At 36.2% G+C, this 13,558-nt stretch overlaps 1 protein-coding gene across 4 annotated transcripts in view; it reads left to right on the top strand.

Moving 5' to 3' along the window:
• Positions 1-13,558, top strand: part of Cntn1 (contactin 1) — a 385,843-nt gene that overhangs the window by 324,424 nt on the left and 47,861 nt on the right. For all 4 annotated transcript variants that reach the window (XM_005406565.2, XM_005406566.2, XM_005406567.2 and 1 more), the window contains one exon: positions 6,011-6,160. In XM_005406565.2, the coding sequence (XP_005406622.1) occupies positions 6,011-6,160 (150 nt within the window). The remainder of the gene's footprint in view (positions 1-6,010; positions 6,161-13,558) is intronic.

Genomic DNA, 13,558 nt, shown 5'->3' on the forward strand with positions numbered 1-13,558 from the left:
TTTTCACCTTCCTAATTTATTCACATGGATTTGGGCTACCATTTGGTGTCCATTCCCTACATCCTCATCATCCCTGCCCCTTTGTGTAGCTATTGTCAAATATACTACATTTCCATGTTTTAGAGGTCCAAGGAGATAATTTTTTACATTCATATATGCACATGTAACACATATTTGTGCAGATTGTCCCTCAGAATCTGCAGGGGATGGTTTTAGAAACCCCTATGAATATCTAAATCCATGGACACTTTAGTCTTTTATATAAAAGAGTGTGCTATTTGCATATAACCTAAAAATATCTTCCCATACTTTAAATCATCTCCAGATTACTTATAATACCAAATACAGCCAGGTAAATAATTGTTATACTGTATCATTTAGAGACTAATAAGAAGAAAATGTTCCACATATTTTTAGGAACAAGGATCAAGTATTGCATCAAAACAGCAATGCAATTTTTTTCCAAATATTTTGGTTTGCATTTGGTTAGATCTATGAATATAGAACTCATGGAATATGGAGGGCTTGTTGTGTACATATTTTCTTCAATTGCCTTTAAACTGTTTAAGAGAAGAAAAGAGAACAACTATGTCTTTTATAATTACATACCTTTACCAGCTCCTTATTTTTTCCATGTTGTTGCAAATTAGTCTCTGGAATCAAGAACTTTTAACACGAAGAACTTCCTTTAGTATTACTTGTAAGACAATTCTATTAGAAACAAATTCTCTCAGGTTTTATTTACCTGGGAGGGTCTTCATTTCCCTTTTATTTTTAAAGTATAGTTTTATTTTGATATAACATTCATGGTTGACAGGTTTTTTCTTTCTGTGCTTTTGATCTGTCATCTTCTATGCTTTGTATCAGGCTGAGAAAGTTCTTTTTCTATTCTCAATTTGCTGAAAGGTTTTCAGAGTTTCTTTGTGTTTAGCAGTATACTCACTCCTGGATTCTTTATTCCATTCTGTAAACGTGGATTTCTTTTTGGTATGTTTGCATCAGTAAAGAAATTCATAAAGGCTACTAATTGCTTGGGTTACTTCAGTTTTTGGTCTTCAGGAAATGTCTTTAATTTCACATCTCAGTGCTATATTTGTCGGATATAAGCTCTAAGTGTATGTGTTTTTCTTTGGGCATGTTAAAAACATTGTCCCCCGTTCTTGTTTTCGTTGTGGTTGCTCGCGGTGGTGTTGTTTGCGTACACTGCTCCCTCCCTCCGTTCCTTGTTTCCTTCATTTCTTCCATCCTTCTTTCTTTTCCTCTTTTCTTTGCAGTCACTTTTTGTAATTCCCATTCCAAATGAATTTCTGCATTTTTCTGTGCCTACATTCAGTTTTCCTTCAGAGAAGGACCGGTGAATCACCCGGCTGGGACGCCGGAGCACGGCTTGCTTCTCTTTTACTGGAAGGCATTGTACCATACCTGCGGCTCCTTCCTGTGTCTTGCCAGGTGTTCAGTGTGTGGGTTGGGTGTCCAGGGGCTGTAGCACAAAACCGAGTAGTTGTGTTAGAGCCAGGGAGATACCTTGAAATGCTGCTTCCCAGGCTCAAACGCAGCTCGGCCGTGTTAGTTAGAACTCTGAGTGGTTAAGTATGCTGGGTAGTTCAAATATTTGGGTTTTGGATTGAGATGGAGGATCCTAAAATTGTGATTGTATTTAGACCTTAAGGAAATACCATGGACCCACTAAGATAACTTCTAGAAATCGAAAACAAGGGATTACATTGGCTGGGGTTATTCTTGAAACAATCTTGTTTTTTTTAAGTCCTAAAGTGATTCTTGCTGTTTCTGAAGTGAGTCAGACACCCAGTTAGGGCAATCTGAAGGCCAAGCACAGCAAGCATGGTTTCCAGGCAACTACAGTTGGTTACTGGTCTTAGAATACCTGGGAGTTCTGCTTCTCTTTTCTTCACAAAAGAGTCAGAAGCTTTACCCTGAATCTTATGATCTCAAGGAATTTGTAATAGATCTATAGGGCTTCCAGCTGTTTGCTGGTATAAATGTCATTGGACTAAGTACTGAAGTAAGGAGTTTGATTTTCAGATAGATAGGAAAAAGATAGATAAATCAATAGATATACACTGAAAAGTAAAACCAAAATTTAAATAGCTTTCCTGTTAATACTCATGACATCGTAGTTTGGTTATAGAGAGATGCCGCTGGCAGGCATCATACAGTCATGATCTCATTTTCAGTGTAAGTCTGTCTATGGAAAGTAGCCCGAGTCAGAACTAACCCAATTACAAATTCAGCACTAGAGACCCAAAGTCCTAATTCTCAGTACTTGCCTCTGTTTACAAATTATTCTGCTCTCTGACTCCGTAAATAACAATGAGTTTGCAAAGAGCTTGACCAAAGAGAGGGGACACGAAGACCCTCTTCTTTGGACCATTCTTTTTCTCCTTTTGGTTTGGGATATAAATCTGCTTCCAAAGCAAAGCAGACTTCTGCTGGAAGCAGGTCTCTGCTCCTCACCTAACTGACCTAAAAAAAAAAAAAATAAGTAAAGGAGAACAAAACAAAACTCCAACAGTGCCTTGCAGGGATGGAAAAATAGGAGAAAAGTACATGCACTATAAATCCACTTTTATGGATCAGAATAATACAAATACAAAATTTGCAGTAGAGGCAACATCATGTTATAAGCATACATAAGAGCAGTGGAAGGGAGGAGTCAGAAAGGGTCATCTCAGTTGAAGAGAACAAGAGGATTTGAAAAGATGGAGAAGAGAGCTATCCTCTGTTAGAGAAAGCAGGGCACTGGATGTTTTGGGGTAGGGTAGAGTACAGGAGTGCCCTCCTCCTTTTTGACTTTCCATCATAGGAATGAGGGAGACACTAAAGTGATTGCTATCCACAAAGCAGTGCCTTTTGCATGGAAACATCATCTACTCTAATCAAATGCAAAATTTTTATTTGTATTTTACTTGCACATATGTTTTTACAAATACTTATTCCTCTATTTGCAAAACATCTTTCCATGTATCTACCCTAGGCTCTGACAGGTGAGCAATCGTGAGTAGGATTTAGAAGAAGCGTGTTCATGACTACAAATGACAGACATGGACAAATAAGGGGGAGGCAGAAGAAACATTTTGAGTGTGGACCTGGTGGACAGGTAGCCAGACTTAGAGTTCTTGTTGTAATGATTATATGGTCTTCTTGGCTCAAGATTGGAACTGGTGAAAAATTGTCAGAGAGAGAGAGATGAAGTCTTTAATTCCCGTCTTGGTGATATCGTGTGAGTCAAAAGTCCCACCTAGTCTAGAGTACTGAAAACAAGTCAGAAGAGTTACTTTTAATGTTTGGTCTTGTTTTCCTTTTTAAGAAATGTTACATGTTAGTCATTGTTGCTGAGTTATTCCTCCTACATCCATAGTTTTTAATCGAGGTAGTATTATAAGTATCTACCAAAACATGTTTATTTTTGATATTTATATTCTCATAACTGATGTTAATGTAAGTGGGTAAAAATGATTATAATTACTTTCATTTTTAAAAACAGCAATTTTTAATTCACTGGTGATTCTAGTAGGGAGTATTATTCTAATTATAGGTTTCAAATTCTTCCGTAATCATTCAGAAGGCACATTCTGTGAGCCCATCTTCTGATATTTTATTCCTATTCCCTAAATCAGAAGCAAAGCCTCTCCAGTGGGGTCTACTTTACCTGAGTTGGAACCCCAAGGTGATTTGCTTATTTTTCTTCATTGTTTTTCACTTTAGTCACTAAAGTCAAGGCCAAATCTTTAGTTGAAAATCAAATCCTATCATGCAATGGCGCCAGTTGACTTTTCCCAGCTTATCTCCTACAATTCCTCTAAATATTCTTCATGGCCAGGTACAGTTCTCTACCCTCGAAAAATATCGCTGATCTTCTACTTGTTTGGGAGTATTTTCACACTGAATTCTCAGATGTACTTGAAATCAGGCTCCACTGCACATCCAGCTGGTTCTTCCTGTTCTGGCCAACATACACCTGCTCGGGCCTGTCAACTGCCTACCTGCTTGGAAAAGCCCCAGTGTAGCCTTGGCCTTCATGACAGCAGCATACCCTTGCCAAGACGAGGCATTTGAAATGCTTCCAGCATTTCCATTCTTAAAGCACTCAAACAGAGCTGAGGTTTTACAGCCTTGGAAGCAGGTGGGTTGGTCAGACTGCCTCTTTGAGAATTTTACTTTTTACCTCAATCCCCTCAACCCCCAAATCACAAACTGAAAAGTCGTAGTTCCTTCTGTTCCTTCTTTTAAGTTTCCATGTTATTTTCCATAGGACTGGCATAACTAATTTCCACAAACAATAGAAATTTACTGCCATAACTCAAGCCAGAAGTTGAAAGTCAAAGTGCCTGTAGTGCTGCACCCTCTCCAGGTGCCCTAGGAAACTGTCCATGCCTTCTTGTGGCTTCCAGAAACTTCCAGCTTCTTGTGGCTCCAAGTAATCCCTGTCTTGGACTGCACCACTGCTGTTACCGACTCCAAGTCACACTGCGTCCTTTTCCTGATGGGTGTCTCTCTTCTGTATTTCTTATAAGGTCACTTGTCATTGGATTTAGGGCCCACTCAGATAACTCAGGGTGGGCTTCTCCAAAGATCCTTAATTACAGCCTAACTTAAATGAGTCTGCCAAGATCCTCTTTCCAAATAATATAACATTCAAAGTGTCTGGTAATTTAGACATAAATGCATCTGTGGGGACTGTTGGTTAATGCACTACAGATTCTTTTCTGTTCCAGGCTCAGAGTCATTAAACTGTATCCAGTGGGGAAGAGAACCTGCTCAGTACCCTAACAATCTGCTGTTTTTCCTTTAATTCCAGCAGAGATCCTCACAATGCAAAATGTCCTGTTCCCTCTTCTGACTACTAAATAAGAGTCCCCTTTTTATTATGAGGTTCCGATTTTATATGAGAGAAGGGTAGATGGGATAGGAGATAAAGAGGCAGGATAAAAACAGAAAGGAAGGTGAAGCCAATTTTTTAACCAGAAGTCAGAAAATGCATGTATATTTTAAGGAGCAAGTCCATAATAAAATAAGAGCATCCGTGGTAGAACCTATGTCTGGAAGAGCAAAGCTCATGGCAAGGTGAGACAGGAAACAGTCTGATCCGTACAAGAATTTGTCCAAAAGCAGAAACTGGAATCTGGAATGCTGTGTATTCATTATAGAAATGAATACAACCTCTTTAAAAGCTGCATATTCATGGTCTACACTACCAGATAAAAATTCCCTAAATTTAACATAATGAGTATAGACAAGCCCCAAGGAGCAAATTTTCCAAGTAAGTAGTGTACAGGTATTTACATGCATATATATATGCTAATTTTTTAAAACATGGGAATAGTTGAAGAGAACCAAAAGTAAGGTATAGCCTTGTCTTGAGTATGTATTTTTTATTATACTGTATCTCAGTTAAATCAGTAAGCCTGGGTCATATCCTACCCATAATTTATAATCACCCAGCACTATCTAGGAGCATGAAATCTGAGCAATACTAAATTATGTTTACAATCCCTGCTCCAAATGACTTCAATATAAACATACAAAACCAACTATAAAGTGTAATAAAGAGTATCCTTTTTTAGCCTCATAGTACAACATTTTCTACCCACAGAAGAAGGTAGGAGCAATTTATAAAGGTTTCCTTATAGCTGTACTCATAGACTAGAAAGACTCAGAAAGTCTTTCTAGGTTCTACCTGCAGAACAGGTGTGGTCCCTGAACTCGCAGTATGGGTGGAGCCTGTAGCCTGGGAGCTTCTTAGAATTTCTATCCAGCCCCGCCTCAGGCTCACTAAATGCCTTATCTGTATGCATATCTACTCCAGTTACTATTTATGGATAACCATCCTCTTCCTAGAATGTAATGTTTTTATCATTCCAAGTTGTTATTTTTATTTCAATGCAGTGAAATATGTGTCGTTCTCTCCAAGACTAAAATGAAAATGGGGAATTATAAAAATAAGAATTTGGCCAACTGATAATATCTATTTAACCTTTACTTTATTTAGATCCCCCGATCATTGAAGGAAATATGGAGGCAGCAAGAGCGGTGGATTTAATCCCATGGATGGAGTATGAATTTCGTGTGGTAGCAACTAACACGTTGGGGATAGGCGAGCCCAGTATACCGTCAAACAGAATTAAAACAGATGGTGCTGGTATGTGGGAAAACTTCTCAAATTTTAAAAGCTTTATAAATACAGTGCTGCTTTAATATATAGTAGAATGAATTTGGAAGTAAATGATACTCTGAGGTAAGTGATTCATGTAAAAAGTGTATGTGTGTGTATATATTTCACACATGTACATTCGTCAAGACAGCCAAGATTCAAAAAAAGAAAATAAATTGTAGGGATAGTTTTACATAATTGAGTTAGAGGTAAATAGGTACTACTGACTATTCCACCAAAAGCTATTTAAATAAAGTTAATATTTAGAATATAGACATCAATCACTTAATGGTTTTACCTGAACATCACTCAGGTAGTGTGTTTGCTTATGCTCTATCCAGAGTTTCACTTGGGCAGGTGTCATTTCAACCAGTTGATTCTTGTATTGTTGTATTGAATAAATTTAATAAAATTGTCATTTTTCTATTTCCTAGTCATATTATCTTATAGAAATTAATGAAATGCCATTGTTTGTCATCCCATATTCAAATAATTGGGCTGATTGGGGTTAATATAAGTTCTGAATCTTTACCAGGCAGACTCTGGATTCAGCAGGATCTATGATGTGGAAAGTTCACAACTTTTTGTGTATCAGATGGCTGTAGCTGGATGCCCTGGTGATTGGGGGTGTGGGCAAGGGGGGAAAAGGGGTACCCACGAGGTCTGTTCCTGTCTGTTCCACATGGGGAGTCAGTGTCCCCAGGAAAAAGCCGGGATGTGTTCTTTCAATATTAGATCTCACTCTAGACATACACTCTGATTATGCCTCAGCCTTGCTGTTCACAAATCGTGTTCACATTTTACACTAAATACCAATACTGTTTAAATGCCCTTTACTACAAGAAATATTTCCTTCCTTTTCCCTGTTCCCCTGTTCATCTAAGGCAAAATGTTCTGATTCTAATGCTAGCTGTGCTTTAATTATTCTCCATCAAAACGAATTTTTCATAGGCCCCTTGAGTTTGTTTATTTTGACTATGTCTTGCCAAACTGTAGTGCTTTGTTTGGGGGAAAGAATTTCAAACAGACGACAGCCTTTAAAATCCTACTGTGATCTCTTAATATTATCTATTGTCTTGGTTACTTTTCTCTCATTGGTGAGACAAAATACTTGACACCCAGAATTAAGGAAGGAAAGGTTTATTTAGCTCACAGTTTGTGGAGGTTTCAGTCCATACATGGCTGGCTCCAAAGCAGGGTGGCACATGGCAGAGGGCAACAGTTCATGGCAGTGGAAATTGCAAAAGCAACAAGAGCAAAAAGGAGGAGCAGCAGAAAGCAAGGCTCTTTCCCTCCCTCATATCATACACAAACTACCTGGCCCAGGGCAGGTATAGCACTCACACCCATAATCCCAGCATTGGACCATGGATCAATCATAAACTCTAGAAGCCCACCCCATGACTGCATGAGGCTTTGGGGGGACACCCAGACACAAACCATAACATCTCTGCATATTTCTGGCTATCTCAGTTTCTTGGCCTAACCTCTAAATAGATGGATAATTCTTGTTTTAATTCTTGTAATTTATGTGTTAAAAGTAATGATTCAGAGATAAAGACTATAACATTAAAATACCAAATCTATGAACTGTATTTTCACCTGAATTTCATTTAAACCTAATAATAATATTTTTATGTAGATACATCTTACTGTCCCCGTGCTCATTAATGTGCAGACAACCCAGAGACACGAGATAGTTACGAGATAGTTTTTTGGTAGCAGGAATTGAACTCAGGGCCTTGTGCTTGCCTGGCAGGTGCACCATCGCTGAGCTTCATTCCTGGCCCTACATGAGATAGATTACTTGAATGAATATACCTACAAAATTCAGGATTTGAATCTAGATCGATCTGACACCTCTTCTCACACACTGAGCTTTCTCTCTTAAGAGCAGCTTATAAAATAGGCCTCTAAAAACTCACTCATCTGTAGGAACCTGTTATTAGAATTCTCTTAGAAGTTTGAATTTCATCCTTAACTATGAAGCCAGCTGTGAGTTAAATATTTTTTGTTTTAGTATATCCAGCTGCAAAATGAACAAGTGCTCACTTTTTTCTCCCTAGAGAAATCTCAATAGAATATGGCGGCAATCTAAGTTGCAGATGTATAAGACACAGATACCACGTAGTTATGATTCTTATTTGTTTTTTCTTATTATTGCTTCTTAGACCACCTACATATGTAAGAGAGGCTTCTTTTCTGTATGACAGACTGAACACAGTTTCTCAAAAAGGAAAAGAAAATGGGGCATGACTCAATGGTGGTTTTGACCACATAATTTCACAATGAGTGATCATGCACTTGATTTGATGTCACAAGCATTCATTTTCAAAATAAAATTGCAGTAGAATACTGAGTTATTAAGTTGGTCTAAGCAAACACTTCAGTTAAAACCTCATAATATACCTATCCGAAATCTAGACTTTTAAAAATCTCATTGAGTTTGAATAACCTTGTGTAATCTCTTCACTGAACCCTATTGTATGAAGTGAAAATAGTTCACAGAGAAGAGGTTCTTTCTTTGGCCTTGGTAATAGTTGTACGGCTACAACTTTCTGCTTAAAGATTTTGTTACAAATAACATCTTTGTTATTTACCTCAGAGAACGATTGTTTTACATAGACTTATCACCAGGATACAATTATTGCAAGATTTCTTAGAAATTGTTTTATTTAATTTAACTTAATTTATTTATTTATGTTTTTATTTTTTTTGAGACAGGGTCTCACTATGCAGTTCAAGCTGGCCTTTAGCTCACTTTGTAGCCCAGGCTGTTGTCAGACTCTCAACAATCCTCCTGCCTCAGCCTCCCGAGTGCTGGGATTGTGCCACCATGTGCCACCATGCAAATCTTATTTTAATTTTTAAAAAATTAATTGTATTGGTACAATTTAGGTAGAAATAATGATCACATTTGTCATAAGGAATTTATACCTGCACATGATATATCTTGATTCTTCTTTCCCCCCAATCCTCTCTCTTCCCTTCAGCACCTCTTAGAAGTTGTTTTAATCTCCAAGTGCAAGTGATAGAATTAAAATATGTTTTAAAGCACAAGGAAGTACCCAATATTCAAAAGAGATGCAATTGAAGCCTTTCATCTATGAATATACTTCATATTTAGTATCACATATAAAAGTAATAATGTCCTTGCTGCTAGTGTTTGCATGTAATGCTGAATTTTCAACTTCAGTGTCTTAAAGACTGGGAAAAAATTGTTTCAGTATCACATCATACTGTGGCAACTCACTTCTTCTTGGCATCAGCTCTTTAGACATCGCCCTTTATGTTACTTTTGCTCATGATATTTTGTTAAGGAACAATATAGCATGCTTAGAAAGTAACTGTCTTTAAATGCGATCAGAGCCAATTCAACAAACACAAATATGAGAAGGTAACACTCTTCTTATCAATGCCAGGTACAGCTCTGTGACAATATAATGACGTGATTCAATTATTTAGATTTTGAATAAATAAATCTGAGAGCCGCTAGGTTACAGATCTATAATCAGAAAACATTTCAGGATATTTTATAGTCAAATTTCAGGCTGCCACGGTTTACATGCTTGTTGTATGTGGCTGGACACAGTGCTCAGTTCTCTACTTCACGGATTAACGTAATTCCTACAGTAAGTTCATATAATTAACATTAGTCCTAATGCTAATGCTTGACAGATAAGGAAGTTAAAAATATAGCCAGCAGATGGAAGGCAGAGCTGAGATTCAAGCCCAGAGCTTTCTAATTCTGATGGATTTGCTCCTAAACTCTCTGAAGATAGCATGTAGGATTACAGCTCCAAGTCCTTGATTCTTTGGTGAAATGTTGGCATCACTTAAAAGTTCTGAGATTGGAAGCATGTTACTTAACATCTCTGAGCATCATTTTTCTCACATCTAACTGGGAATTTTTATCACATGGAAGTATTTGTATGATTAATAAACATAGATAGTAGATGATATTTTTGCTCCATAAAATTTATTATGGAATTCATGTTCATTTTAAAGTTTAATATGCTTATAAAAATTGGATTTCCTGTCTACTTTGTAATTGACTACCTCGCTAGGCAATATAGTTCCATTTTTGTAACTACAATAGGGAAAAGTTCATATGATTTTGTGCAATTTTCAATCATCTTAAACAAATAATCGTGTGTTAAACTTCAACAGACTCTCTCTGTCATTTATTCTTTCACCTGTTTTGTAAAAACTGAATATGCAAAATTTGAATATTTGCAATTTTTATTCTTACATGACAATAAAAAATACCTTCTAAATGGGGATATTAGTCTTGTCATGTGCCATTACAAAACTGTCTCAGAGATGTCTGCTTGTGTTGTGTGGGATAAAAGTTGGTCCCCGTTTGATGGACAGCTTGATCCTGTGCCTCATTACGCTGATTGAAAGAGGTGACATTATCCAAGACTGCATGTGCCCTTATCTGTCCAACTCTTTAATGGTAAAATCTCAGAGCACAGTTGAGGGTATTCTTTGGACTCAGACAAGTGCAGTATGAAATGAATGCTCCCAAGTGGAGAATTAGCAAATGCATTTATAATGCATTTTAATCCATTTCATTTTGGCTGTAAGAAGGAGATAACAAAGGCATCCTTTGCAATAACGTGTCATTATGAGCCATATCCCCTGAGCTAATAGCTCTGCAGATGCAATTGGTGAGTTGATATCCTAAGATGGTGCATTTAGCATTATTTTGACAGCTTTTGTGTATATTTGCAAGTTAAAAGCAGTCTTGGAAAAGAGGAAAAATTACAACACCAGAATCAACAGTCTCATGTTATATATAAACCCTTAACTTCATTTCTATTGAAATTATTCTGCTGTTTCATTTAGTTTTCTCTGTTTGTTTTTTTGTTGTTGTTCTTTATTTTTTCCATTTCTTCTTTCTTTAAAAAACATGTTTAATAGAGGATAGCAATGCTACCTAGAACATACTTATAGATGGCAAATCGAAATGTCATAGTTATCATCAATAATTAAATAGATAAATCCTTTTTTAAAGAAGCAAAGAATACAGTTTTTAAACCATCAGGATACCTGAATTAAAGTTGGTTGCATCTCTACACTGGAGCAATGTAACTTAGGCAAGATAATTAATGTCTTTTGGATTCCTTTGCCTTTCCTACACAGCGAGGGCAAAGCTCCTTCTCCACTTTCTTGAAAGTGCTGATCGAAGTGTCCAGTAAGGTCAGATGCATAAAAACAAATTTGTAAGTTTTGAATGAATGTGTTCTTAAGCAGGAATCATTTGTGCATTCAGCAAACTTTTACAAATAAAAATATTTAGCACACTAAATTAAAACCAGTTGTATGTATTTAATTTCTATGAATATAAAGACAGCATCTTCAGGACTGAAATTAGATTATTTTCATGTTACCTTTAGTACTCAACATAGCACAGTAGCCATACTGGTACTGAAAATTATTTGCAAAAGAAAAAGGAAGTTGGGGCTGGGGATTTAGCTCAGCGGCATAGCACCTGTCTGGCAAGTACAAGGTCATGAGTTCGATACCGGATTCCCGGTACCAGAAACCCCCCCAAAAAAAGAAAAAGGACATAATAGGGAGGGTAAGATGCTGTTTCTTGCAGTTGGAAGTTATTAGAAGATAATGATAGCAGGAATGGTCGAAGGAGCAGTGAAATTTATGTCTAATGGTTTAGAAAATCTATTACCTCATATATTTTGTTTTGTTTGAAAACAAATTTAACACGTGCATTAGATGTTTTTATTTTTCCATATTTTGAAAATAGTAAACTGGAAAGTGTTCATGTGTGTACGTATTTTGAAGAAACAACCCATCGTTAGTTTGAGTTCTTAATTAGAGTTCCACCGTACAGCATAATTATTTCACTTTACAGCATTTTTTTCTACTCATTTGAACACTTCCTCCTGTTCACTTATGTAATTATTGGTCCATCCAGCAAAAAACAAACTTACTCTGCTCCCTTTGTTTGTATTCCCTGTTTGAAAGCAAAGCCTACAACAAGAAGCCTGAAGTTTTACCTGTTAAGACATTAATATGGTTGTGAACTATCTTGGACTTTTTTTATTCTTACAATGGGGAGAATCAGTTTTATATAGAGGATGCATTAGAAAGAATGTTAGCAATTTGCTCCACCACCAAACCCACATCTCATTAACCGGCATCAGGCACAGCTGTCTTTTATGATTTTTTTTTTTTTTTTTTTTTTTTTTTTTTTGGCTTTTTTCCGGTACCAGGAATCGAACTCACGATCTTGCGCTCCAGGCAAACACTGTGCCGCTGAGCTATATCCCCAGCCCCACACAGCTGTCTTTTAATATCCAAATGCTGTGTCGTCTATTTGATATTAATACCTTTTCAGAACTACACATTTCAGTGCTTAAAAACGTATATGTAAAGGCAGAATGAAAGCGAGTTTTAGACCAATCCCTTTGGTTTTCTAGACTAGAATGTTGCTTGTATAACCATTCCAAATGTCTTCATAAAAATTTGTTTAAAATCACAAATTTTTATATAAAATAAACCAAAAATTTACATTCATATTTAACTTTATCTGTAAAAATGACTTTCCAAGCTAAAGCAATAATTAGCAAAAAAAAGTAAGTAGTCAACATATTTTGAATCAGTGGCCAGTCTTTGCGTTGCTATGATTATCATAATTTAGGATTTGTTATATACCAATTTGTACGTTGTTAAAGTCCAAAGTCCAAAGAGGGAGTTATATATGTAAGTTATTTAAGCATTCAAACCTAAAAGAAAAGCTGAGAACGTTAGTTTCTTTTCATAGGAAAGGATAGTCATGACATTGATTTGATTTTCTTTCTTAAAATTCTTTGGATCTATGACTGAAAAGCAGACACTCATACAAACATCGCAAAGGAATTACTATTACACTGACGTGATGGCAGGGAACAAGTTAGAACAGCTCACTCTTTTTAACCTTGCGTAGGGAAGTTATGAATATTGTTCACTTGCGATTAATAATTTAGTACTTTTTATGCATATTAGTTTAAATTCACCTTAATGATTTACTGTTCAAAGAATGCCCAGTTTGTTCTCTGATAAAAACCCAGGAGCCTGAAGTTAGGCTGTTCACTTATGATTAATGAGTAATCATATGATGATTAATATTATTATTAATAATATTATAATATTAATAATATTAATAATATTAATATTGTTCACTTATGATTAATAATTTAGTACATTTTATATGTATTAGTTTAAATTCACCTTAATGATTTATTGTTCAAAGAATGCCTAGTTTGTTCTCTGATAAAAACCCAGGACCCTGAAGTTAGGCTGTTCACTTACGATTAATAGGGTTAATAATAATATTAATAATTATATGTTATCACATAAACAATACATTAATATTATTCT

The sequence above is a fragment of the Chinchilla lanigera genome, unplaced genomic scaffold (genome assembly GCF_000276665.1).
Source record: "Chinchilla lanigera isolate Chin_1 unplaced genomic scaffold, ChiLan1.0 scaffold00099, whole genome shotgun sequence".
Taxonomy (NCBI): Eukaryota; Metazoa; Chordata; class Mammalia; order Rodentia; family Chinchillidae; genus Chinchilla; species Chinchilla lanigera.